The sequence below is a fragment of the Dasypus novemcinctus genome, chromosome 7 (assembly GCF_030445035.2).
Source record: "Dasypus novemcinctus isolate mDasNov1 chromosome 7, mDasNov1.1.hap2, whole genome shotgun sequence".
NCBI lineage: Eukaryota > Metazoa > Chordata > Mammalia > Cingulata > Dasypodidae > Dasypus > Dasypus novemcinctus.
In genome coordinates, this window is record NC_080679.1 from 29,389,703 (window position 1) to 29,417,631 (window position 27,929).

General features: G+C 35.3%; 1 protein-coding gene across 1 annotated transcript in view; it reads left to right on the top strand.

Moving 5' to 3' along the window:
* The window catches only part of ABCA12 (ATP binding cassette subfamily A member 12), a 116,181-nt gene that overhangs the window by 32,798 nt on the left and 55,454 nt on the right, over positions 1-27,929 (top strand). Inside the window, exons 8-19 of the mRNA XM_058299661.2 lie at positions 641-897; positions 985-1,097; positions 2,320-2,444; positions 4,571-4,744; positions 7,394-7,558; positions 7,863-8,073; positions 9,066-9,205; positions 10,971-11,090; positions 14,476-14,566; positions 16,691-16,870; positions 17,420-17,735; positions 21,616-21,730. Of these exons, the coding sequence (XP_058155644.2) occupies positions 641-897; positions 985-1,097; positions 2,320-2,444; positions 4,571-4,744; positions 7,394-7,558; positions 7,863-8,073; positions 9,066-9,205; positions 10,971-11,090; positions 14,476-14,566; positions 16,691-16,870; positions 17,420-17,735; positions 21,616-21,730 (2,007 nt within the window). The remainder of the gene's footprint in view (positions 1-640; positions 898-984; positions 1,098-2,319; positions 2,445-4,570; positions 4,745-7,393; positions 7,559-7,862; positions 8,074-9,065; positions 9,206-10,970; positions 11,091-14,475; positions 14,567-16,690; positions 16,871-17,419; positions 17,736-21,615; positions 21,731-27,929) is intronic.

A 27,929-nucleotide genomic window follows, 5' to 3' on the forward strand; every position in this document is an offset into this window, starting at 1 on the left:
GTGTGGCTTTTCTGGGGTGTGTTTGTGTGTGTGATTTTTTAAATCCTTCTAAGCATTTCCATAGAACAAAAGTACCTGGTTTCTCTCAATAGCTATAGAAAAGGCAGAAGATAATGTCAATAACAGCCAAAGCTTCTGAAAAGCCAGGTGTTTTAATGCTGTTTTATTAGAATGCCTGCGATTCTCTCACACCGCAGTTTTAAGAAACACATTTTGAAGTACCATACCAAACTTGCTTTGCAATCTGCCTTTACATGTGGAATAAATTATAAATTAAATTATAAAATCAATTGAAGCATTTGTGATTTAACTGGATAAAACTAAACTAGATTAATTTAACCTGTAAATCTACAAGGTATTAGTACAATTGGGGAAGACAAGTTTAATAGATCCAAAGATTGTTGAAAATTCTTAAGGGAGCAATGAACTCATAGTTCAATAAACATAGTAGCAAGGAAGTGCATAGTGCTTTGTAGTAAAAAAAAAAAAAAGTTAAAAAAGCCAAAATACCAACTAGTTGAACACATGCAAATTATTTTATTTAAAAAAAACACATTGATTTTGATTGCTTATTATGAACAACTAAATATTTAGGATAATGTAACTAATATATTTCTCATTCTTCCCTCAATCCGGAAAGCTGTCTCAACTACGAAACTTGACCGAACTTCTTTGTGAATCTGAAACTTTCAACTCAATAGAAAAAAGTTGCCAGCTTTCAAACATGAGCTTTGGAAACCTGTGTGAAGAGAGTGCATTTCACGTACAACTCCTTGAAGCAGCTGAACTCAGCACTGACATAGCAATTGGCTTCCTGTATCATGACAATATCATATCTAAAAAATTAAGGGATTTGCTTACTGGGGATCCCAGCAAAATTAATTTAAATATGGATCGGTATGTGTTTCCATTGTCGTCTTCATTTTCCTTTGTCTTCTCAAAGAGCCTGGTTGAATTTTTTTTTTCTCTTCTGTTTCCTCTTAGGTTTCTAGAAGAGGCGTTGCAAATGAATTACTTGGAAAATATCACACGGCTAATGCCGACCATAGAAGCCATGCTGCATGTCAATAACAGTGCAGAAGCTTCTGAAAAACCAGGTGTTTTCCCATCCATACTTTAAATTCTGTCTTATTAGAATGCATGTGATTCTTCATGCCGCAGTTTAAGAAAACAGTTTGGAAATTCCCAACCAAACCTGCTTTGCTTTCTGCCCTTACACGTGAGAAAGCAGAAGCTTTCAAATATTGTTACTTTTCTAAAGTAAATGCACAGAGAGCAGGGAATGAAACAGGGAAATTTGAATTCACAGCAAAAAATCTTCAAATATTGGGCTAGTTACTCTATTCACCTTTTGTTTCTTTGAAATATTAAAGTGCATTCAATGGTTGGCTGCAAGAACTAGGGTGAAAATTTATTTTCTTCCATGAAAATAATCTGTTTTAAAAAATAAAAAAGATGTAGTACTGTCTACAGAAATCTCAATTCAGAACTTTCTATTAGTATTCTGAGCATGATGTATCATGCAATACATTTCTTCTTTGCATAATACCTCAATACTGAAATGAAATGCATTCAGAATTTTGGTCAATAGGCAGCTGCAAAATTTGAAGGGTACTAGGTCAAAAAATAAAAAAAGATACATTTGAAAGAGGGATACTTATAAAAAATTAAAAGGCATTTACAGAATGGAGATTACAATCTGCTAAAATAAAATTAAAAATTGCTTGTTATGCAATAAATGACCAAGATATGAAATAATTATAATTACAGTCCTAAAAGAGTATGTAGAGTTAAACACATTCTATTTAAAAGTGAAATCATTATGAAAACCTTTTATAAACTGTTTCATGCAAAGTTAAAGAAAAATGTTCTGTGTCATTATGTTGTGGATTTGGCAAACCTTGTCCTAAATTGACAATATTATCATTCCAGGTTAAAAAGTATTTTGAATTTCTGTGCTATTTTAAGTCAAGTAGAGATCTCTCCTTTAGTGTATTAAGGCATCAAAGTCTGGGAAAAAACATATTTTTCCTTGAATCAACCTTAAGTCGTAGACATTTAAGAAAAATTTATAATGCAGAGCAATCTGTTGCCTTGGGTTAATGATATCATAATAGGAACATGTTTAAATCAGATAGAAATAGGTCCCAAAAGATGCAACATTTGCCAAAACTGGAAGACATCTGTTTCTGACACAAGGCGTGTATGTTGAATGTATGTTTTAGTCTAGAAAGTTTTATTATGTTAGTATGATCAAAAATAATTATATTGAAACCAACATTTGGGTTTGTTTGTTGTTGTTTTTTCTTTTCCTTGTAGGTCAGTTAATAGAAATGTTTAAAAATGTCGAGGAGCTGAAAGAAGAACTGAGGAGAACCACAGGAATGTCCAACACGAGTGTGGACAAGTTGTTGGCTATTCCCATCCCTGAGAAGAGAGCTGAGGTGGGGTGGAATGTGTCTGTATTTATATCCATGCTTTAAAGGTTTAAATAGCAATTAGTATTTGGTGAGCACTAATCAGTAAAATACAAACAAATTGCTTGCAAATTTGGGGGATTTTCCACACAAATGAGAAAATTAGAGGCCTAATTCTTAGATGTAGATAGAGGAGAAACTGTGAAACAAGAATTTTGTTATTGTGTGTTCCTTTCCTTTTATTTTTCCCTACTTCTTGCCTCCTTTTTTCTCTTCTTTTCTTTACGGATGCCATCAATAGTCCTTTATATTATCTCTACAATCACATTGTCTGAGGTAAAATTGCACATACTATTATGATGATATCAAAGTTAATTTCAGTAACCTAACTGGGAAAAAAACAGAGACCCATTTACAATTTGTTGAAACTAAAATAAAAATGAATACTCCTGTTTACTTTTTCAAAGTCCCAAGTAATATATACAGTCATAGTATATAAAATAGATGTGGTCAAGGGAAGTCTGAGCAAAGTTTTTGGTTATGGTCAACATTTTGGGGTATGAAAATGCATACTGTCCTATCCTTATAGGCTGATAATAGGGTTTTCCACCTGAAATATTTTATGTTTTATCCCATTTCCCAGTCCATTGTCTGAAAGTGTCACAGAAATTTTCCAAAAGAGCTTCAGATCTTCAGACCTCATCCATTCAAAACTTATGTGTGACCATGTGTTATTTTAAGCACACCCCAGTTATTCTTCAATATGGGATAAAGTTTTTAAAAAACTTTAAAGGCTGTCTTTGGAAAAAATTAGATGAATTCATGTCATTCTCATTGGTTCCCCCGAACAAAAATTAAAACCATTTAGCCTCCATTTTCTTGCCTCTTGTTCTAGCAAACCATACCCATTCACCTTTTCCCTTTGGCTTCTTCTTTTGATCATTTGATCCTAAGATCTAATTTCACCAATCATGCTTTTGGTATTGAAAGAGTAGGCTTACTTTGGTCAATAAACACATGGAAATTGAAAGTATAACTACTTATTACTTGCGAAAGGGGAAGGAGAACATTTTCTGCAGTCTTTAAGTTCATAAATTTTTCCTCTATTTCAACTCATTAACATCGAAGATAGTGTCTCACTTCCTACATTCATGCCTTACTTTCCACACAAATATTTCTGTGCAGGATTATTGATTCATGTTATTGTGTGGTAGTATTTTCAGCTTCTTTTCTTTGCCTTTTATCTCTAGACTCAGACTTTATTGAATAGGATTATAACTTAGAATGACTATAAAAATGAAGTGCAATTTGAATTAACCAAGGGTAAAATTTTAAAAGTAGCATGAGTCTTACAGTAATAGTTTCCCCAAACTTAAGTCCAAACCAATTATATTTCTTGGTACCTCCATTCATCCAGTTGTTTAGGCAAGAAATCTGGTGTCATCCTGGCCTCATCCCTCTCTCTTTTTCTCATCTTATTTTCTTAAGCTTTCTGGTTAAGTATGGATTCTATATAGCTTCACTGATAGTAATTAGTGCTTTAAACTAAAAATTATTTGATTCTTTTTTATTTTTAAAGATTTTATTTATTTCTTCCCACTCCCTTGCTGTTTGCACTTTTTGTGTCTGTTCATCTTCCTTGTTTCTTTAAAAGGCACTAAGAGCTGAACCTGGGACCTCTGATGTGGGAGGGAAGTGCCAAATCACTTTACCACCCCCACTGCCTGCTTAGTTTTGTCTCATTATGTTTTTCCTTCCTGTGTCTCTTGTTGTGTCATTTTGTTGTATCAGCTTGCCACGCCTGCCTGTTGTGTCAGCTTTCTGTCTTCTTTAGAGGCACTGGGAACCTCTGCTCCCTGCTTTGCTGTGTTGCTCATTATGTTTTTTCTTCTTGTGTCTCTTGTATCAGCTCACTGTACCTGCCTGTCATACCAGCTCTCTGCCTTCTTTAGGAGACACTGAGATCCGAACCAGTAACCTCCCATGTGGTAGGGAGGAGTCCAGTCATCTGAGCCACATCTGCTTCCCAAAAAAAAGTTATTTGGTTCTTCATATTTTTAATGAAGTCTAAGTATATAAGGAAAAGCCACTCAAAATGGACAGATGACTCAAATGATTAACAGCTAAAACATTTTTCTTTTGCCAATTTGCAGATTATTTCTCGGATCTTCTGGCTGCGTTCTTGTGATGCTAATATCACCAATGTCAAACAGGAAGATGCAATGGAGGAATTCTGCAACCTGACACTTCCAGAGAGGTCCCGCCAGTCTTACCTCATCGGACTCACTCTTTTGCATTATTTAGACATTTACAACTTCACATACAAGGTAAGTTGCTGTTGATGGGGTTTTTTTATATTATGGTTTAGTATAAAAATGTTTGACTGCAAATGTGTTTTCTGTGATAACATTAGGAATGAGATCTATTTATATAGCTTTTGGAATCATAGCATTATTTTAGAGCTAAATGGGACCCGAGAGATCATATACTGCAATTTGGTCATTTTAGAGATGAGGAAACTGGTATTATTGCCTTATTAATTCTCAGTTTGTGTATTCAAGACCAGGAATTTAATATATACTAAAGTATGAAATACAAATGTCATGATTATTTTCATAGTGAATATGTATTAATTTGGTAGGATAAAAAAATTAGAACAAAATTTTGTTTTGTTTTCTAAGTGAAAGGTGGGTTTTTTAGCATTCTTAAAAAAAAATCATGTTTCCTTCATCAAATTTAGATAAAGACTATCATTTCTTTCTAGTAGAACCAAACAATTGGCCATCATCTGCACTTAAAATCAACAATGACTCCATCTTGCAATAACTAAATGCTTTGCAAGAACTTATATAATAAATAACTGAAAGAAAATATAAACAAAATTTTCATGCCTATGTACATTCAAATCTATGCTTGGGTAAAAATATTTATGCTATTGCAAGCACAGAAAAAATGTTTCCCTCTTTAAAGTAAGAAAAAACAGAAACTACAGAGCTGACTCAGGTTGTAGAGAAATTATAGCAATGGCGATGAAAATGTTTTGGGACTAGTTATAAATGATCCTGTTCTGAGTCAATATCATCTCAAACCTTTATTTCTGTAATGGCCCCCAACTGGTTTCCCTGCCTTGACCCTGGTCCTCCTATATTTACCAGCTCCCCATAAAAAGTCTAAGTGATCTTTTTCAAACTTCAGTCAGATTGTCACTACTTTCCACAACACCTTTCGATGACTCCCCATTTTATTCAAGTAAATACCCAAGTCCTATAGGACCCTCATGATCTGCACAAATCCTCCCTCTCTCTGAAATTTCATTTCCTACTTGGTTGCTCTCCAGGCCCAAGGACACTCCCAGAGGCACCCCTCACATAATTAGCCTGCCTTTTTATCTTAGCTAAACCTTGACCTTGTAAATGAGGCCTATTTAAATTGTCACCCCCCCAAAATAAAATAAATTAAAATAATAAAATAAAATAAAATGTCACCCTATTTAAAATTGAACCAACCCCAGGTGCAAGAGAGTCAAATCCCCTTTCCCTAAATTATTAGTTTTAAATTGCACTTTCAGCATACTATATATTTTATTCAGTTTTCATTTTTATTATTTTCTGTCTACCCCTACTAGTACATAAGCTTCCTCAAGGATTCTTTGTTCACTGAAATATTTCAAATGTCTAGAACAGGGCCTGCCTGACCCATAGCAGAACTTAGCAAATACCCTTGAACTCCAATGAATGGTTATTTTACATTAACCACAACCGAAAATGCATAAGAAGTAAAATTACTAATTGTGTTCATTTAAAATTTTTATTTTTATTTCAAGACACTTGAAGAAATCAAACAAAGCATTTCTTGGTGATTCTAATAAATATGTGCATTTAACAGAAGATCTTTCCTAATTCTTTTAGGTATTGCAAATAAAAATGATGAAAACATTTCCCACTCTGTCAGTTTATTTCACATCAACCTAGAAACTCCTAGAATTTTAGCAGAATTAGAATACAAATAGAAGTGTTGATTCTAAGTTAGAAAGAGCTGATTGTAATTAGCAGCTGACCTGTTGAGGCAGCTATGTCTGCATGAGCATGGGTTAAGCAGTGCGGGAGCTGTGAGTACAAGGCTACCTCTCCAACTGAATCTTGTGCTCCTAATGGTAGCCTTGGTCTTCCTTAGGCAGGCCAAGAGATTCATCTTCTCAGGGCCCTCATATAGCTTTCTTTCCCAGCCTAGAACTTTCCTATCCTTCTTCTTCCCATGATTTGTTCTTTCCCACCCTTTAGAGTTCTGCCTTGGAACTTAGCTTTCTTAGCTTAACCCTCCCAATCCTCTCCTGCTCACCAGACTTTTGTTGACTGTCTTGTTTGATGGCTGTTCCTCCTGCTGGACCAAAGGTCCATGAATGTGGGGAGGAGGCAAACTTGTGCACCACTGTATGCGCATCATCTACTCAGTGCTGGGGCCACTAGAGCTGTCAGTCCCTAGCCCCAGACAAACTCTGATCTATTTTCTGTCTCTATAGATTAGCCTTTTCTGGACATTTCGTATAAACTGAATCATACAATATGTGCTTTTCTGTGCCTGGTATCTTTTATTCAGCATAATAAAAACATAGTTTTTGAGGTTCATTCAAATAGCATGTCTCGGGATTTCATTTTTTATTGCCAAAAGGTAGCCCATCGTATGGCTATATCACATTTTGTTTATCTATTCCCCTGGATTGTTTCTACTTTTTCGCTATTGTGAATAACACTGTTATGAACATTCTCATACAAATCTTTGAGTGGACATATGCTTTCATTTCTCTTGGGTAGATACCTGAGAATGGAATTTCTGGGTTGTATGGTAAGTTTATGTTTGTTTAATTTAGTGCCAAAATGTTTCCCCAAGGGGCTGCATTTTTTAACATTCCCACCAACAATATAGGAGGGTTCCAGTTTCTCTACATAAACCATTTATTTTTATTCTGTTTCTGTTAGGTGTTTTTCCCTAAGGAAAATCAAAAGCCAGTAGAAAAGATGATAGAACTCTTCATAAAGCTAAAAGAGATTCTCAAACAGATGGCTTCAGGCACGGGACCACTGCTAGACAAAATGAGATCCCTGAAACAAATGCATCTGCCCAGAAGCATTCCTATAACACAGGTAGCAAAGTCACTCAGTAATGTTCTTATTGTAAAATTCCTTTATCTTGCTAACTTTCCTCAAAGATTAGTTATAATACATTCAGCTATGAATTTGTCAATTGAAAAAAACCACCTACTGGAAAACTCTCCAAACCTGGCAACATTTTTTGCCACTTAAATTGGTAAAATTTAGCAATCTACATTTTAAAGGAATTATGGAAATTGTAAAGATACTCTAAGTATTATCAGTTTTTTTGTACATTGTTTTTAGGGACATCCATAGCTCATGTAATATTAATAAACCACCGATTTTTGTCTCACAGGCAATGTACCAAAGTAACCGAATAAATTCAGCCCAAGGATCATTTAGCACCATCTCCCAAGCATTGTGCTCCCAAGGAATTACCACTGAATATTTAATTGCCATGCTGCCCTCTTCCCAAAAGCCAAAAGCCAACCACACCAAGGATTTTTTGACTTACAAATTAAGTAAAGAGCAAATTGCTTCAAAATATGGAATTCCCACAAATACCAGTGAGTATGCTTCAAAATAATCATGGTAATGTCACCTTCTAACTTCAACATTTATTATATGTTAGCTTTCCATAATAAATGAAATACTAATTTTACCCAAAAATAAAAATAGAAAACACCTAGACAATGCTTACTACATGCCATGCATGTTACATATATTAACTCATTTATTCTTTACAACAATCCTATGAGGAAAGTACTAATATTACTCCTTTTCACAGAAGGGAAAATGAGACAAAGGAGGCTAAGTAACTTGGTGAACATTACCCAAATTGGAAGTATCAGAGCTGTGGTTTGAACCCAGGCAGTCTGCTGCAGGTCTATCCCCTTATAAAATTTGTGAATCATAACTAGGCCTACCTTAACAGTATATAATATAAAACTCTGCTTTTCTCTTCTCTGGCCTATATTTTTTTCTTAACTCTCTAGAGTTAAAAATTATATTATATGTGACAGAGCTTCATGAATGCAGCAGAGTGATAAAGTTTTAGTGGTACATCAATGCTATTTACTTGATCTATAAACTTTGAGATGGAAAATATGATCACCTGAACTCTTTCCAAATAAAACTCAGTACAGAAAATGGATTGACTCATTTATTCATCTTTCAATTCATTCAACAAACATTTATTGAACAGCTCATATGTATCAGGTACTATCCCAGTAGCAGAGTTTTGTGTAATTTTAAAATTAAATACTAACGAGATGGATTTGTTGGAAGCAATTCTGAAGTGTGGTTTTTTACCTTTCTCTTCTTGGCAAACTACCACCACTTATCTGGGTTAGTTATTGAGATAAACATTCACACACCAAAAGATTTGTTACTATGCTTTCTTACTGTGACATCAGACACCTCACATCTGCTAATAATACAGCAAGTATTAGGGCATGCATTTTAGGGTGTAATAATAATAATCTGTGTCAATCTAACATGAGGAAATGGATTTGAAATGCATATATTAAATAGTTGTATTTCACATTTTTTCTTTCAGCGCCATTTTGCTTCTCTCTTTATAAAGACATCATTAACATGCCTGCTGGACCTGTGATTTGGGCTTTCTTGAAACCTATGTTGTTGGGAAGGATTTTGTATGCACCATATACCCCAGTCACAAAGGCGATAATGGAAAAGGTTTGACAGTTGTAACTCAAAGTTTCCATTTTGAGTATTAAGAAGATTTTTAAAGTAGCAAACTTCCAAATTTACTCCAGTTGACTCTGCTTTCTCACTTATTATCTCGTCTATTATTAACCTTGGCTTTCTGAATCTCTTAGTAATTCTCAACTTGTACCCTGTGTGTTTATAAGCAATAGAGATTAGGAGGTAGCCCTTTGAAGGAAATGGAGTACATTGACACTTGAGAATGAGGTTAATAGAAGACCTTAGATTTTTCAATTTATCTCAAAAAGCAGAAAAGTTTTTTAAAATGGGGTCTAATTTCAAAGTATTTAAAAATTTGAGCACTAGAAAAATACTATTGGGGCATAATACACTAGTTTGAACAATAACAGTACCTAATGTATAGATGTGTGACTTCATTTTTGGGTGAAACATTTTAGCATCTTTTATTTATATTGACAATCTATGTAGAAAAAGACAACATTATCAATAATAACTATACTTCTCTTCTATCTAATTGAAGCAGAATATTTGCCTCTTAGTCTGAAAGTTGTTCTTAATGACTGGATTTATAAACTTAATGCTTCTAAAATGAGAGAGTGAAAGTAAAATAAAATCCCTGTGTTAGTTTTTTGCCGTTGCTTGGTCACTAAACTATAGTATATGTGTATATGACATTATTTTTAGGTTTATATAAAAAGGGATGTGAGGTCATCACCAATGTCTAGAATATACTTTGTTTTTATTGTTTGTGTTTTAACACTTTATTTGCTTTTTCTACTATACTCTTCTATGTGAAATTATGTATATGATTATTTTTGAGTGATCTTTTTTTTTCTTTCTTTTGTGCTTTGTTCTCTTTTCCCCTTCTCCTCCCCTCTTAATCTCACTCTTCCTACCTGCAAATCCACGTGTCTTGACAAGGATGTGTTTTTCCCATATTCCTGTAATCTTTTATAGATTATTATTAATATAATTGTTTCTATAATATAAACATTCATATGCAGAGTTTTTGGTCATTGTTTGCATTACAAAAGTGGAATTACATTATAATCCCTTTTTACATTTTTCTTTTCTCATGAAACAGTACCTTGTGGAAATTCTTCCATTTCAACTGGTATAGCTTAATTCATTATTTTTAAAGTTTGCATAATTTTTCATAGAAAGGAATTTACTCAGTCAATCCTATCTTATCAGGCATTCATTTGGTTTCTAGGTTTTGTTTTTGTTTTGCTAATATAACAACATGGGGAAAAAAATTAGTCCTATATCACTATTACATGGTCGTATTTTTATTTTAATGAGATGCATGTTCAGGGTTGAGGAATTGAGGGATATTGTATTTTCTTTTATTGCAATAGCATTTGTCAGATTGATTTCAAAAAAGGGTATAACATATATATTCCCACAAGCAATGTATGAGAATGTCCTTCTCCCTTTATTCTTGAGCTAGAAAATTTTAGCAGTAGTAAAGCGAAGAGAGTCATTGGTCAAAATGAACTTGTGCAAACCCCAGAAGACATGCCTTCATTTTGGCTGTAAATTTACTGTGGGCATGAGGCAACTCTTATATTCTCCAGATTTTATAAATGATCTTGATCCCATAAACCTGCCATTTAAATCTTTTGGCAATTTGTGACATTTCTCACCATATTTTTACTAACTCCACCTTGTAGAGCTGTTTTTTATTGTACTGTAACAAAGCATCCTTAAAATGTCTTTTTGAAAAATTAAAAAAATAATAACACCAATTCTGTTTTGTTTCTTCATCTTTAAGTCTAATGTAACTCTGAGGCAGCTGGCAGAATTAAGAGAAAAATCTCAAGAGTGGATGGATAAATCACCACTTTTCATGAATTCCTTCTATCTGCTAAACCAGACGATTCCAATGCTCCAGGTATGAGATGTTCTGCCATTTACCTTAGTAGGAATTAGAATTCTTTGAGATTTTAATGGGCAAATAATAACTTAGACTCTATATTCAATAGATTAGAATTACCTGTCCTCCAGAGACCCTGTCTGAGACAGGATAACAGATAAGTCCTTCTCATTTGCAGTCAGCCTCACCTCTTCTACTTCAGCTCCTCTGTCTGTAATGCAAAGACAGGATATTTTACAAGGTGATTTGGAGACAAAACTAGCAATACAAGTTTATTGTCCAAAGTAAAATGCTATAAAACTGTCTTAAAATGTACTTTCTAACTTATTTCTCCACTTCAAATTATGCTTTTCTATTTTAACTGAAACAGAATTCTTAAACTAGTAATATTCTAGAGAAGAACACCAAATTTAGTTGAAATATATCACATATGTGTTATCAAACCCCACATTCATTCTAACATATTGTGCACAAGTTTTACTCATTTAGTAGCTAGCTGAGAGTATTAAGTTTAAGGTTATTTAGGGAAGCAAAAGTTATCATTACTGGAAAAAAAATGGTGTCATGGGAGAATGGATGTGGCTCAAGCCATTAAGCACCTGCCTCCCACACAGGAGGTCCCAGGTTCAGTTCCTGGTGCCTCCTGAAGATACAAAAACAAACAACAAGCAAAACAAATGAAAAAAAACCAACTCAGGGAAGCTGATGTGGCTCAGTGGTGGAAAGCCAGATTCCTACATACAAGGTCCCAGGTTTAATCCACAGTACTAGTACCTTAAAAAAAATGCTGTAATGAATTAACTCTTGCAAAACTTAGGTCCCACTCATGATCTTTTTAGTTTAGGTTAACAATTTTACAATAGAACGCAAATACAATGCTTATTGACTGCAAAATGTAGTTTGCAATTCTTGCAAAAGATGCAGGATCTTCTGAAGATGATGCAAATAATGTGAGGAAGTGTTCTGCTCACAAACAGAACTATTGGCAACCAAAGATCAAGCAGCAGAATTTGCCCAGTTATCAGCTGGAGAATAGAAAGTTGGCAAGAATGATGACAACATAGGAGCTTCAAGAGAGAATGACTTTTATGATGAAGAATTGAGAGACCTTGAACACTGATGATGCCCTAGAATATATTTGCAAATAATACTCTTCTTTATGATCATGTTCAAGAAGTGAAATCTAGACCCACTTGGTCAAGAAAATTGCACTTAAAATAAGCTTTACTAGTTCTTTAATTGTCTAAGAATTACTGCATAGGTACAATCAGAATTTGAATTTTATTATAGATGATGAAATACATTTCTAAAATAGATATAGATATTTACTACATTTAATAAACATAAAAACAAAGTAAAATTATCATCAAACATCTTCTCCACAATTTACTATTAAATTTTGGCTCCAGTTTTAAGCAGGTTCATGTGGTATTTTCAAATGAGTTTCAGGTAACAAAGGCTACTTGGATAGTACTTTATTGACATATATATTTTCCTAAGTGGAAATTTTCTCTTTCCTGCTGAATGAACAGCAGAAAAAAAAAAAAACCCACATCATTTTATTAAAGGAACTTTTGTTAGCTAACGTGATGAATTACCAATGGATATGCTCTATGCATAATAATTCCAAAGGTGCAAATAATTTGTTAAGAAGAAACTTTCTGACCATGCTCACAAAGAGAGCATCATCTAATGGAAGTATCTTTATTCTGTTCCAAGCCAACATTAATAATTATTCTCAATAACTGAGGAAAAAGCAAGATCTACAAAGGTGCACAAAATAGACATTTTAAGCCTTTAATCTGAGACCTGACTTTATCACTGTAAATACTCAGGCAAATGCCTTAAAATACCTGAGCTTCAGCTCATGAACCTTTAAAAAGGGTATACTGATAACTACTTCACAGACTTATGAGGATCAAGTGAGATTGTGTATGGAAGCATTTGTAAATAGCATTACATTTGGTAGAGAGATATTGATCATAAAAGGACTGATGGGAGAATGAAGATAGGGTTTGGTGAATATCTCTGAATTGCAACCAGCTCAGTGCTTTGCTATTAGTAATGCTTTGATTTTCCCTGATGCATTAGTTAAATCCCAGTAAACAGATTTTAAAGGGCTCAGGTTATCAATGTGTAGCTGTGATAACCATTAGTCTACTTGCTACCAACTACTCTTAGAATTCTCAGCAGCTATTGATAGACTATATTTAATTCCGTTATGTATGTGCTCAAGTAATAGTGATTACTCTTAATTATTTGTTAATAATATTAGTTAGAGTAATAATATTAGTAAGACTTTTATTATCTTACTAATATTAGTAAAATAGTAGCAAGAAAGATATTTGGTGCCAACTGTCTCTTGGGGAATAAACTACTGAGCCTACCTCACATAAAGATTAGACCACAAATTTGCACATAAGATGAACAAACATTTCTTTAATCAGTTGAGTTTTCTCCCTCAATTTTCCCCATGGCCTTTATTATTTTGGGGACTTTTTTGTGCCTTTGGGAGGCCTAAAGAGGCCTTAGATTTGCCATGTATTCACTGGGAATTACGATAGTATTTACTTCAAGGTGTTGTTGAGAAATAAGTAAGAAAATCAAGGTAAACCATATAAGATGGTGCCCAGCATATAATAAAGCCTCAGTAAGTATTAGCTAGTAGTACTCCTTCAGTTGTAGAAGTTATGCCTCCTAATTTGGAAGCTAATTATAAACGCTTTTTATATTTTAATAAAAGATGTTTTTTTAGAGTTTTTCCATCTTTCCATGTCATTTACAATTTGATGATCAATTTATTTTGCCATGTTCATATTCTTGCCCTTATTACAGTGTGAAGCAGTCCTTTAATAAATTACATTTGACTCTTCTGACGAAATGAGTCACTCACCCTTCTTTGCAGAAAAGTAACTTGAAGTTGCAATAGGCTAAATGCTTGCTGAAAGCCACACAGCTAGGAAATGTAAGAACTGGGATACAATATCAGTTTTCACATTTAATTCTATATAGACGTCACAATGCTTAAAAGTTGTTTTGTTTCAAGTGAACTACCGAAATCGTGCATAGCGTATGTTGAAAAAAAAAAAAGATAAAATAGCTTTAGGAAAAAGGAACACTACATTGAATATAATTGGCAAGTTTTGACAATTATGGCCATCTCTGGCCATGTTAGCATATTAATCAATTCATGTCTATAGACCAGCGAAAGCCCATTCTTATAAGTTTTTACCAGCCACACATCTTTTTGCTCTCAAGGGTTTGTCTGTAAGCGTTTGCAAGATTGCTCATCACTAATGCCCAGGGGTGTATACTTCATTTCACTGTGGGTGTTAGTAAAGAGACACTGATTAAATATGTTTTCCTCTTGTATTAAAATTAATTCCCTATTATTATTTGTTAGAATACTCTACGGAACCCTTTTGTGCAAGTTTTTGTAAAATTCTCCGTGGGACTTGATGCTGTTGAACTATTGAAACAGATAGATGACCTTGGTGAGTTCAGATTCGCAGAAACTTCTTTTCATCAATCATACCAGAAATATAAAAAACATTGTCTCATACTAGAACGTCTTTCCTTTCTCTTCTGTATTTTGTTTCTAGTTATCCATCTTCTTCTTAGTTAATAATACAATTATAAGAAGGAATGATCTTTTCAATATTTAGATAGTGAATTTCTGCAGCTAATAATTATAATGAAATATCCTTCATGTCAATGCAGTTTTTCCTTCAGTTATAGGTAGGTTGCTAGATTTCCAAGTGGTAAGGGGTGCTTTTTTGGTAACATGTTGAAAAGCAAGTCCTTGAAAGGATGGGGGAAGATGGAATGGTTTATTTCTGACAACATTTAACATTTATCTCCACCGACCCCAGTACCATTTTGACAAATCTAGCATATAACTGGAAGAGGTTCCGGAGTTAGCACAAGCAAGACAAAGACAATGCAGAGACACAAAAGAAAATAAAACTTAATCAGTATTTGAGGTTAGGCCTTCCTATCAAGGTCATTTAAAAGGAGCAGGTTGAAGAGGATCACAGGAAGCTGTCTGGACTTATGCATTCCCTCTGCCACATCCCCACCTTCAACCTAAGGGATGCAAGACATCCAATTCCGTCCATGTCTGCTTCACTGTTGCTATGCAACCACAAGTATGAGGAAGGAATTGAGAGCATCTGAATTTGGCAGCAGCAGAACAAATGCCCCTCCTCCTCCCAGGAACCGCTGGGACAAAAGTGACTTAGGTTTTAAACCAGTGGGGAAGAATTATGCCTAAATTTGTATTTCACATCATTTATGTGTATTTATAATAGTCAAAAATTAAGGAATGGTGTTACTGGATTTATTTTCTACAAGTACCATTTGGGTAAGGAACCATTTAATCAAAATATCAGGAATATTCTACAAAGTTACCATATTAATTTTATTATTCCCAACTTTAGAAATAGGAGATGAGGCTTAGCTTTTAAAATAAGATTTAAGTGAATTTAGCAGTGAAACTGATGTTTGTATAATTATGCTTGTAACTTAGAAGCTAAGAGATATTATAATTCAAATTTTGGGGTCACTGAGCCTCACATCTTCTGTGATTCTGCCTGCTAGCACATCTAAAGAATCTTTTGGCTTCATATTGATTTCCAGTAGCCTTTGGAGGCCACTCTTCAACCTCAATTTTACCCCTCTCCCACCAAAATCTGTATAAAGGAGAACATTTACTTCAAATTCTAGTGAGAAATATATTTAAGTTGCCCTCTGTAAGAAATTTAATCTTATTTTGGACGATGAAATATATATATTTGGTTTCTGTGAATAAAGATTTATAATATTCACAGTTTACTTGGTATTCAAGATGATGAAGTCATAGGGAAAATTTAATTGGCCAAATGATTTATTAACTTGCAATGTCATATTTATCCTTTGTCTCTGTTGATTTCCTCAAAAGGAGTCATGATATTAAGCAGCAATCAGATCTTCTTTCTTCCAGAGTAATTACCTCAAATAAAATCTTGATCATTTTGACTAGATTAATACAACTATCAGTAGAGGTAATGCACATAAGATTTTAAATCAAACAATATTAAAAAGTTGTAACTAGGTGGCATAGATTCTCAGAGTCCTGAAATATTTCTATAGCACAATTGATTTAATGGTAGAGTTTATTTGTTCTGCACACTCTACATGCACTTCTTTTGTCTAAAATCTTACATTCATATTCAGTGTGCAAAAGATTTCTGTTTAGTTTACTCTAAATTTTCACCTCTAGTTTATTGTTTCCTTCCCCACTACATGTTGACAGATTTTTAAAAAATTCTTCATTAGGCATTGGTTAATTAAAACATTAGTAGAATACAATTCTCAATTATACTGTCTCTTTCTTTATACCTGTGTTTACTGTATATAATTTGTAGCTAACTCAATATTCATGTCAATGAATATTTATTTGTACAGTCGGACACATTTTCTCAGGTGTAGAATACCAGATACTTTTAGAGTAACTTCTACAACCTCCAATTATTTATAATCTAGTTTAATGTTTAATATTTATAAAAAAGTCAGTATTTTGTCTCATCACTGCTAGAATCAAGACAATAATGTTTTCTCTGTTTTGTTTTTCTTTTTAGACATTCTTAGGATGAAATTAGAGAACAGCATTGAAATCTTTGACCAACTTAACACGCTATCTTCTCTGACAGTGAATATTTCTTCCTGTGTATTATATGATCGAATTCAGGCAGCAAAAACTATAGATGAAATGGAGAGAGAGGCTAAAAGTCTCTACAAAAGCAATGAACTCTTTGGAAGTAAGTGGGTTTGAGATTCTCTTTGTACTAAAATTGGCCAAATTCTTCCCTCATGTCTTTCATCCAGAACTCAGAAAAAGTAGTCTAGGGGTCATTGCCCCCTCTGAAGTCCTTAGAAAAGAGAACCTTTCATGTAGTCAACCCACCTTCTTTTCTAAGTAGGAGGAGTCTCAACATAGGTCTAATTTTGTTGGCATAGTTAAAGTTAAATATGGAAAGTATTACACAGTTCTAGGGTGAAGTTGGATCCATCCTCATGGTCAGTCAAGATTATTCTTTTAAAAGTCCTTTTTAAAATGTTTTTTTCAGTAAGTGGCTTAGAATGATGTATTCAATCCAGCCACTTAGTGATTATATTCTCACACTCTGACTTTGAATCTCTGAGATAGTCACTTCCGGTCAACAGTCTTTTCTGTGAATTGGGAACCTCGATTTCTATCCCATAACTAATGCAATTGACTGGGGTTGGCTGTCCCCTATGTGTACCCTCCAAAAAAGAATAGCATCAAACATAAAATAACCTTTCTGCTGTTGCCATTTTATTTTTAGGTGTTATTTTTAAGCTTCCTTCTAACAGAAGCCAGCACAGAGGCTATGACTCTGGAAATGTCTCTCTGCCTCCCATCGTAAAATATACCATCCGCATGAGTCTCAAGACTGCACAGACCACGAGGAACATTAGAACCAAGATTTGGGCCCCAGGGCCACACAATTCTCCATCACTTAACCAGATCTATGGCAGAGCCTTTATTTACTTACAGGATAGTATTGAAAGAGCCATTGTTGAATTACAGACTGGAAGGAATTCCCAGGAAATAGCAGTCCAGGTTCAAGCAATTCCTTACCCCTGCTTCATGAAAGACAAGTAAGTGTGTGCGCTTTCAGTCCTTTGTAATGAGCCACCATTTTTCTTAGAACTCATTTTTCTGTTCACTCAGATGTATCAAGTCAAAGGGAAAACTTTCCTCAATCTTATTTCTCTTATGCTCCTTTCCAGGAAAAGATCCACACTATAGGGCACAGTTCCACTTAAGCCCCTCATTGGTATCAAATTTAAGGTAAAGTGCTTAGCAGATGATCCACATTACCATTATCATATCCTTAGCTCTCAAAGAACTTTGACTCAGGAATTAGGAGAGTTTGTTTCCAGTCCTGAATCCATTGCTGAATGACTTTTGATATTACCTACTTTCTGCTGGTCTTATAGTCAAATGAGAGGTTTTAAACAAGACAATCTTAAAATCCCTACCAAGTTGATAAAAATCTGTGAGCACATGTTCAATTTTAAAGTAAAAAAAAAGGGGAAAAATAGATTCAAGAATTCTTGAACACACCATTGATCAACTTTATAGGATAAAAAAAAGTATTGTGCTATCTGAAACTATTTTCTGTACTGTTACCCCATTTGTTAGGCATCTTCTCTATTTAAAATGTTTTTATTTATGAACAAAAATAATACTTTAGACAACTTAATTTGAATGGTCAAGTTATCTGCCAGCACTGAATGGCTCTTTCATTTTGATCATAGTTGAAAAATAAGGTTGGAAAATTAAGATTTTCAAGCTCATCCTCCTATACCAAAACTTGAGGGTGAATAATACTTTAAAGGAATATTACTTGTTATTCAACCCAGTTATTGCAGTTTATGTATAATTCAGATGGTTCTGGATTGTTTCTTGTCTTCTTTCTTTCTGTCCTTGTCTGGTCTCCCTTGGCTGCTTCAAGAACTATACATGAGAAGAGGTTGTAATCCTTTGTGCAGTTATGATACTGTAGTCAGGCGAGGATTCCACTAAGAGAGTTGTCAAAGTTAGTGCCTATTGTGAAGACTGGTCAGGACTTTGCTGCCTGATCTGTATGTGAACTGCAACATCTTGCATGAAGAGTAAAAAAATGTGGGTTCAATTATATTAAAATTCTCATCTATTTTCCTGCTCACTCTTTCCCCTTGTAAATTTTTTTTTTTGTTACCTGTTGCACATAGGCATTTTTTTTTAATTGATTTTGTAATAATATTACATTAAAAATATATATGTGAGGTCCCATTCAACCCCACCCCCCCACCCCACCTCTCCCCCCCAGCAACACTCGTTCCCATCATCATGACACACATCCATTGGATTTGGTAAGTACATCTTTGGTCACCTCTGCACCTCATAGTCAATGGTCCACATCATGGCCCATACTCTCCTCCATTCCATCCAGTGGGCCCTGTGAGGATTTACAATGTCTGGTGATTGCCTCTGAAGCACCATCCAGGGCAGCTCCATGTCCCAAAGACGCCTCCACCTCTCATCTCTTCCTGCCTTTCCCCATACCCATCAGCCACCATGTCCACTTTTCCCAATCCAATGCCACCTCTTCTATGTGGACATTGGATTGGTTGTGTCCATTGCACCTCTATGTCAAGAGGAGGCTCAGATTCCACATGGATGTTGGATGCAATCCTCCCACTTTCAGTTGTAATCACTCTAGGCTCCATGGTGTGGTGGTTGTCCTTCTTCAACTCCATCTTAGCTGAGTGTGATAAGTCCAATAAATCATATTGTAGGTGCTGGAGTCTGTTGAGGCTCAGGACCTGGCTATCACATTGTCAGTCCAGAGATTCAAATCCGCTAAATATATCTTAAACCCCAACATTAACTGCACCTCCATCACCTTAGCATGAAAGTCTTATGAAGGAAGATCCTATCTGAGTCCAGATTCATCACACATAAACATCAGTTCCAAAAAGGGGCCATCTGACCTGGTAGTTAACCCCATCGGCCATGACCATAACTCCCATGGGTCTCTTTAGCCCTCGAAGGAACCGATATCTGGGGGTTGTATCTGCTTTATCTGTCTCTCTGACTCTGCTCAGTTGTGCATGAGGGCAATCCTTCTGCCAGCCTCCAGACTCTTTTTTAGAAACTCGTAGCCATATAAACTCATTTCTCTTTTCCATTTCCCCCTTACTTTATCCCCTTGTAAATTTTGGTACCTAAGATGGTAGGTACCTGGATGCTTCATTAATAGATAAAAGTGACTGCATTTGGCATTCTTTATGTGTGCATAATCCTGAGTTACATACACATGAAAACTCTTTGTTGCATACAAAGTACTTTTACATATATTATTTCCTTATTTTATTTATTCAAAATGGAAGTGGGGGCAGATATCATCATCAATACTTTCATAATGAAAGAACTGAAATCCGAAAAGGTTAAACCCACTTGCCCAAGGTTATAAGCTGATACCATACTGATCCTTCTGACTGCAAGACAAGATCAGCATTTTCTCCTCTGTACTATTCTGACCCTAAATTACACAATCATTTGAAAGAAATACTTCAGGGGATTTATTAATTATGAATGGAATTCTTTGCCTAATTCTAGAGTCAGAAAATTGCAACAGACTAGACCTGGACCAAAACAAGACTCATTCAACAATTTTTTTTTAGAAGGTACCTGGGATTGAACCTTGGACCTTGTACGTGTGAGGTAGGCATTCAACAACTGAGCTACAGTTGCTCCAACAAGTATTTTTAAAATTCCTACCAGATGCCAGACAATTTTACAGGAACCACAAAATCTGGATATGACCTCAACCCTCACTCCTACCCCCCACAAAAAAAACTTTATAAATCTGTTAGTTTATTGCTTTTGCATGCTAAAATGATAATGAATGATGTTGATATTGTATTTCCATTAATATTTATTATTTTCTTGGGGAACTTAGAAGTAATTCCTTAGCCTTCCACTTTAGAAAAGAAATGACTTTGGGTCCTTTCTCCAAGTGAAGACTGCAGTGGAACCCAATATGCAAATTGAATCAATTTAGAGTTTCTCTCATTGGAAATTACTGCCTTTGCATAACACAAGGAAGGGAGTCTAATGTCAGAACAGTGGTTCTCAAAGTGTGTTCCTTGGACCAGCAGCATCAGCATCACCTGGGAACTAAAAATGCAAATACCAGGGCCTACCTTGGATATAATAAATTAGAAATTTATGTATGGATCCTAGAAACCTGAGTTTTAATAAGCCCTTCAGGTGATTCTCATGCGCCGTCTACTTTGGGACCTACTGCATTTGAACTTTCAGACATCATGAGGAGTCCACTCAATTATACATTTAGGGCTTGATAAGGTCTTCCAGTGACTTTCTAGTCAAGGCTCATAAGCAGACCAACCTCATAAAAGATATTTCTACACTGTGCATGAATATCTCCCAAGGTGCTTCTTTGAGGAATCCAAGTTTTTTGCATTTTAGATAGAGTGTTTTGAGTTTTGTTTTATTTCATTTTGGAAAATTTAGTTTAATAATAACTATGAGCTTCTTAAGAATAGGTAAACACTAGTAATTTTGGAAGGTACAGGTTTTAGCTAGATAAGCCAGTAACTGTCTAATTTTAAATCTGCCTTTTAGAAATTTAGTTTAGACAGAAGAGTTTTAAGTCTTGCAATTATATCTACATAACAAATGTTTTCCTGGATAGAATACACTAAAACACACTTTAAACAATATGGCAGTTTTTATCTAGCAATCCAGAGCTGCTTTTTACACTTAAATGTTAAAGCAAGGAAATCATGGACCTACGGTTAAATTAACTTCTCATTTAATAAAGGGGAAATAATAATGATTATAGTCAGTTTCAAAATAGGAATGTAATTGTGATATAAGATAGAGTATACTTTCTATATATTACAATCTGCAAATGTGACAATCATTTTGTTCACTGGATTTTGTTTTCTGTTTTTGTTTTTATAGCTTCCTTACCAGTGTCTCTTATTCTCTTCCAATTGTGCTCATGGTTGCCTGGGTTGTATTTATAGCTGCTTTTGTAAAAAAGCTTGTTTATGAGAAAGACCTACGGCTTCATGAGGTATGTTGAGAATCCTTTCTTATAAAGAAGTTCAATTCTTGAAATAATTAATTACTATGATATTTATCATGTCTATACAAACTTGGAAAGCCTGACTCAGACCTTGTGAATTGGATAGAAAAAAAAAACATGTTACAAATTACAAAGGCAACTGACAGGGAAGTATTTTACTTTCTCACCAAGTTACATAGAAATCTTTTTATTAGTGTTTCTGAAATATGGAAATCTGAATAATTACAGTTTCTAATCCCAGGAGAAATTTCTGCCCAAGAAGTTACCTATAGGACTTAGGATCTAACAGGAGTTTAAATAATAGCAGTAACAACTACTAAGATATGAGATTGGTTGGATAACTAAATGTATTAAAATGTAGACATGACGATAGAGAGATATAGAGACAGACATAGATATTTGGCCCTCAAGGGGCATCCTCTTTCCAGCATAGCTTGTCTCCAATTACCTATGCCTCCAACTCCTACTAGCTCCTGATTTGTGGAGATGAAGATTTAATGTGATACTACCGATTGGATCAATGATATGATGTAAAGATGGAAGGGAGGGCCTTGGGGAAAAAGCATCATCTCTTCCTGAGCATGTTCTTCATCATTAACCCCAAATCTAAAATGCGTTACTTTTTTTTTGGAATTTGTGACAAAGCCATCTGTGATTGTTAGATTGCATTTAAAGAGAAATTATTTTATTTACCCATCCCATAATAAGTCCATTCTTACCCTTGCTTGTTGAGTGGAAAGAAAGTGAAAGGAATTCAAAGCTAAGACAGGATAATTATTGCAAGGCCTGGTTGACAATCTGAAGTAATGAGGTTAGAGTAGCCTGCTAGTCTACTCATACTTTTCAGATATACCTTGTCAAAGCTTCTATGCAATTGATTATTTCTTCTTTAAGATATAAATTACTACTTCATATTTTTGTTATTTCAGCATGAGGCTTCCTGTATTATCTCAGGGTTTGAACCTACACTGCCTACCATTTAAATTTGAATTCTGGTTGAACCTCACAGCTGTAATTTTATATTTCAGTTATAATTTGGTTAATGTCTCATCAACTGCTTTGTACCTCATTATATTTGAGACTGAGAGCAATGATTTCCTGATTCCAATTTAGAAACTTGAATCCATGCCTGGACCAGGAATTTGGTTGGAAGTTCTGACCTTATATTTCTGTTAGGTTCTTCTGAGTCAGAAATGAATCTTCACAGATTAAAATGAAACTTTAAAGTAGAAACCTATGATAGAAACTTACTTCTTTTCTACTTCAAAATAAATATTTACCTTAAATATATTACTAGTAATAGAAAAAAATAAGTATGTGTGTGTGTGTGTGTGTACACTTTATTATTTTGTGTTTGAAGGTGATGCTGTGAGAATGGATCTATGGATGGGACCAAAAAGATCAAAGCACGATGTAGAGTCATTTTTCAACTGAAAACATAAAAGACACATTTTAATGGTGAAGTAGTTTCTGTTTGTAGCTCTGTGCCTTCACTTTGCAGGCATCTCCTGTCAAACTTTAACTACCTCATCTTGGGGTCAAAGTCATGTAGTGAAAGAACACTGAAATTGGAATCAGGGTTTCAAGCTTCAAGTCTTCCAGGTCTAGCAGCCGTGTGCACTCAGGCCCAATCCTTTAAACCCTCCAAGCCTTACCTTCTAGGCATCTTTCGGTGTTATATTCCCACAACATACCTCTCTTTGCCGGGCACAAAAGAAGTACTCGATTATCCGTGTTTTTTTCATTTCTAAGATACGGATTTTTAAATTTTGTCATATTTTAAGCCCTCTAAATTCAGGATGCATTTTGCAATTGATAGGGCATCATAATTTATTTGGCAATAAGTTTTCTTTCTCATTGACATGTAAAAGTATGGCATATCTTAAAATCAACAGTGTTCTAAATTCAATGGAATATGGTATCTTTATAGGATGAATTGATGGACTCTGACATGAATGAGTGAAATGTTCCCAATGTCTTCTGCTCAGCCTTCCTCCATCGCCCACAGTTCTAATTTAATCTACTCTTTAAAGATGAGGAACTGAGCCCAGAAAATGAGATTGACTTGCAAAAGATCATAGAGCTACTTAGTAGTAGAACTGAGGCTAGAACTCAAGTATTTTGACTTCCAGTCAATTCTTTACTATATTGTTGTTACTTTCCCTTTTATAATCGTACTTTAATAACTTAAACATCTAAGGACTTTTGAAGGTGATCATGGATAATTGCTTAGTTTACCAGAGACTCAGAACCACTTTTTAATAGTATCTTTCATATTTAATTCAGGCCAGAAACTTTTCACTCCCTACCTCTCTTCTCATTTAACATAAACCAAAGAGTTAAAGAAAATCACTATTCTACCTTATTCCTTCTGCAATTGACCTCAAATCTGGGCAAGAATGAAGCCATTAATGAAGCCATTGATTTTGACCTGGCTATGGTGTGACACTGGTGAATTCCTTGTTGAAGAAATTAGTATAAATATTAATCTCCAATAACTTTCTTTAATTAAGTATACTCATAAAAACCTATTTCAGAAATACTTTGGGTTTTGTTCTATATTCCAGCTTGCAAAATTTAGAATATTTAAACTATATAAAAGTTGATTTTATAGCACACACAGAGTAGTATATTTTTCTCATAATTTTCTTGCTTTAAGGATACAGTTCATCTATTGTATCTAATATAAGTCATTCATGGGACTTTCAGTATTTATACTCAGAGATAGAATTTTGGAGTTGTTCTCTCTCAGATCAGATAGGTAACCTAAAATTTTTGTGGGCTGCAAGGATGTTATCAAGAATCATGCAAGAATTTTTTGTCTAATGGTGCTTGGCATAAGATCGCTCTTTTATGCTTTCCTAACATACAATATTCATTCCTCTAGGGGGAATTTGGAGTATGCCAGGAAATAATCACAGCATACTTTGTTTTTCACTAAAAAAAAATAATGTGAAAGTCCATTGTTTGGAGAATTTCTTAACAATTGATGTAGTAAATGTTATTATTTCTTATATGTTAGTACTTGACATAGTTGTTGAGCTGAGTGAAGACATTACTGTCACATAAATAGTGAATATTTGTAACTTGTTTTCTTGAAAACCTTAATGCAAGCCCTGTACATAAACTTCTCTTGAATTTAGCAACAGATTTGTCCAAAATCTTAGAGAATCTCTTTCTTCTCAATATTTTCTGCCCATTAGCTGAGGACAGACAATTTCTTCTGTGCAGAGGGGTTTTCCTTGAGCAACAAGGTAACAGGTAATGATGACTTGCTCTAGCAGCTTGTGAAGCTTGAGAAAAGTGACTCTGATTACAAAGCTGGTTCCTCACATCTGTCACTCTGAGGAGGAACTAACAACATGCAGTAAAGTGTAGCTAGCCATTCTCTGTGGGCCATTTTTCTTTTTTTTTTCTTTTTTTTTTTTTGATTTTTTTTATTGATTTTGTAAAAATATTACATTAAAAAATATGAGGTCCCATTCGACCCCACCACCCCCACCGCACCCCTCCCCCCCCCCCCCCCCCCAGCAACACTCACTCCCATCATCATGACACATCCATTGCATTTGGTAAGTACATCTCTGGGTATCTCTGCACCTCATGGTCATTGGTCCACATCATGGCCCACACTCTCCCCCATTCCATCCAGTGGGCCCTGGGAGGATTTACAATGTCTGGTGATTGCCCCTGAAGCACCATCCAGGGCAACTCCAAGTCCCAAAGGTGCCTCCACATCTCATCTCTTCCAGCCATTCCCCATACCCAACAGCCACCATGTCCACTTTTCCCACTCCATTGCCACCTTTTCTCTGAGGTCCTTGGATTGGTTGTGTCTGTTGCACCTCTATGTCAAAAGGAGGCTCAGATTCCACATGGTTACTGGATGCAATCCTCCTGCTTTCAGTTGTAGGCCCTCTAGGCTCCATGGTGTGGTGGTTGCCCTTCTCCAACTCCATCTTAGCTGAGTGAGGTGAGTCCAATAATTCAGATTGTAGGAGCTGGAGTCTGTTGAGGCTCAGGGCCTGGCTATCATATTGTCAGTAAAAAGATTCAATCCCCTAAATATATCTTAAACCCCAATACCAACTACAATTCCAGTAAAGTAGCATGATAGTCTTATGAAAAGAGATCCCCTCTGGGTCCAGTTTCATCACGCAGAAACACCAGCTCCATAGAAGGGCCATCTGACATGGCAGTGAACCCTATCTGCCATGACCGTAGAACCCGTGGGTCCCTTTAGCCCTCAAAGGAACCAATACCTGGGGATTGTATCTACTTTATCTGTCTCTTAGACTCTGCTCAGTTGTGCATAAGGGAAATCCTTCTGACAGCCTCCAGACTCTTTTTTTTTAGAGACTCATAGCCATATAAACTCATTTCTCCTTTCTATTTCCCCCTTACAGTAGGTCAAACAGCATTTTAAAGTCATATTATTCTATGTAGACAGGGATATTCTACTGATCCGCATCGATCCTTCAATTCAAGATCATTTTCCAGTTGCATTATCAGTTGTTAGTTGATAGTGATCCCTCGGTGCCAGGGAGGCTCATCCCCGGGTGTCATGTCCCACGCTGGGGGGAAGGCATTGTATTTAGATGCTGAGTTAGGCTTCGAGACTGGCCACATTTGAGTAACATGAAGGCTGTCAGGAGGAGATTCCCAGGCACAGTGCTGCTCTAGGCCTTGTTCTTATTTCAGGCCTGTAGGTTCACAAGCATAGTCATTAGTATCAGGGGCTTACTGTTGGACCTTCATTCCTTCTCGGTCCTTGCCGCTGCACTTGGGGGGCTGCCGCTGCTCCCCTAGGGACCATGTGGACCATTTTTCATCAACAAGTTTTGTTTTGTTTTTTTGCAACAAAATTGGCAGTGAATCTGGGTAATTTCAAGATGACTTATGCACTCTCATTGCCCTTTCTCTTTATAAAGAGCAGCCATTGTCCTCGTGACATGGAATCCTGAAGTTTAACACTGAAGTGTCTTGTCAGGGTGTTAAATAGTGAATACTCCAGAAACACCTAACTACGTCTGTTTCAATAAAGTCAGTCGCCTATTTGTATACACTCTTGGGAATAGGAATCTGATATGACTCTCAAAAAATTTCAAAATTTCAGTGATAAACACCTTTAGCTGTGGTCTTCAAGTTTGCCAAATTATCTTTTAACACATCTATGAAGAGAGAACAACCCAGACACATAATTTTTTTTTTTAACCACAAATATCAATTGCCAGGGAAGAAAAACATGTTTATATACATGAAGGCAGTATTTCATGACTTTGATAGTGTCCTGGATATTTTATGTCTATTTTGAGATATATATTAACATCGTCTACTACTGACATGTATTGCCATTGGTGGGGGAGGAATCTTTTCTGTATATGGTCACTTGAAATTAGATGATAACTATCAGCTTTTGAGTAGTTACATGGATTCAGTTGCTCTCCATTTAATTATATTTCAAGTAGGCCTCAAATCAATATAGAAACCCAGGATACAAATGGCAGGAAAGGCAAATTTAAAGAGGTTACATATCGTAATTATACTTGAATAAGTGACTTTCTCTGAAATCCAGTCATCAAACATGACACAATTAAGTTTCTCAAATGGGGTGGGGGGTACAGGTAAAGAATTTCTGGAGCAAGCTCTGTGAGGTAATTTTTTAAACCAAATTAAAAAAAAATTTTTTTTTTTACCAAATTGTAATTTTGTTTTCAGTGGTAGCATATGTAACAATTGGTGGAAACTTTCCTTGTTGAATCTCAGCTCTGGGCTGATTTTTTGCTTTGACCCACATTTCCATTCCTATGGAAACATAGGTTTGAGTCTTCACTGCAAAGGGTAACAGGCCCTGGAAGGAGAAAAGCAGTGGGGAGAGAACAGGGTGAGGAAGAGGGCAAAGTTAAGAGGAAAAGTCACAGGCTTTTTCTCCGTGGTGATTAGCTTAAGGCCCGCAGCTTAGACTGTTGGCAGTCAGGTAGCTGTTTCCATGGTAACAACAGGAGCAGCAGAGTTATCAAAATGTAACTTGCGAAGGCAGAAAGTAAAAAGCCAGTAATATGCTTATGGAGAAACAGACCCAATGCATCCCTACTTTTTTATTTCTTTTCTTTTCCTACACAGATTAGGTTTAAGAAAAAGAGAGGGGCAGTAGATACTGAAAATTCTTGATTTTACACACAAAAAA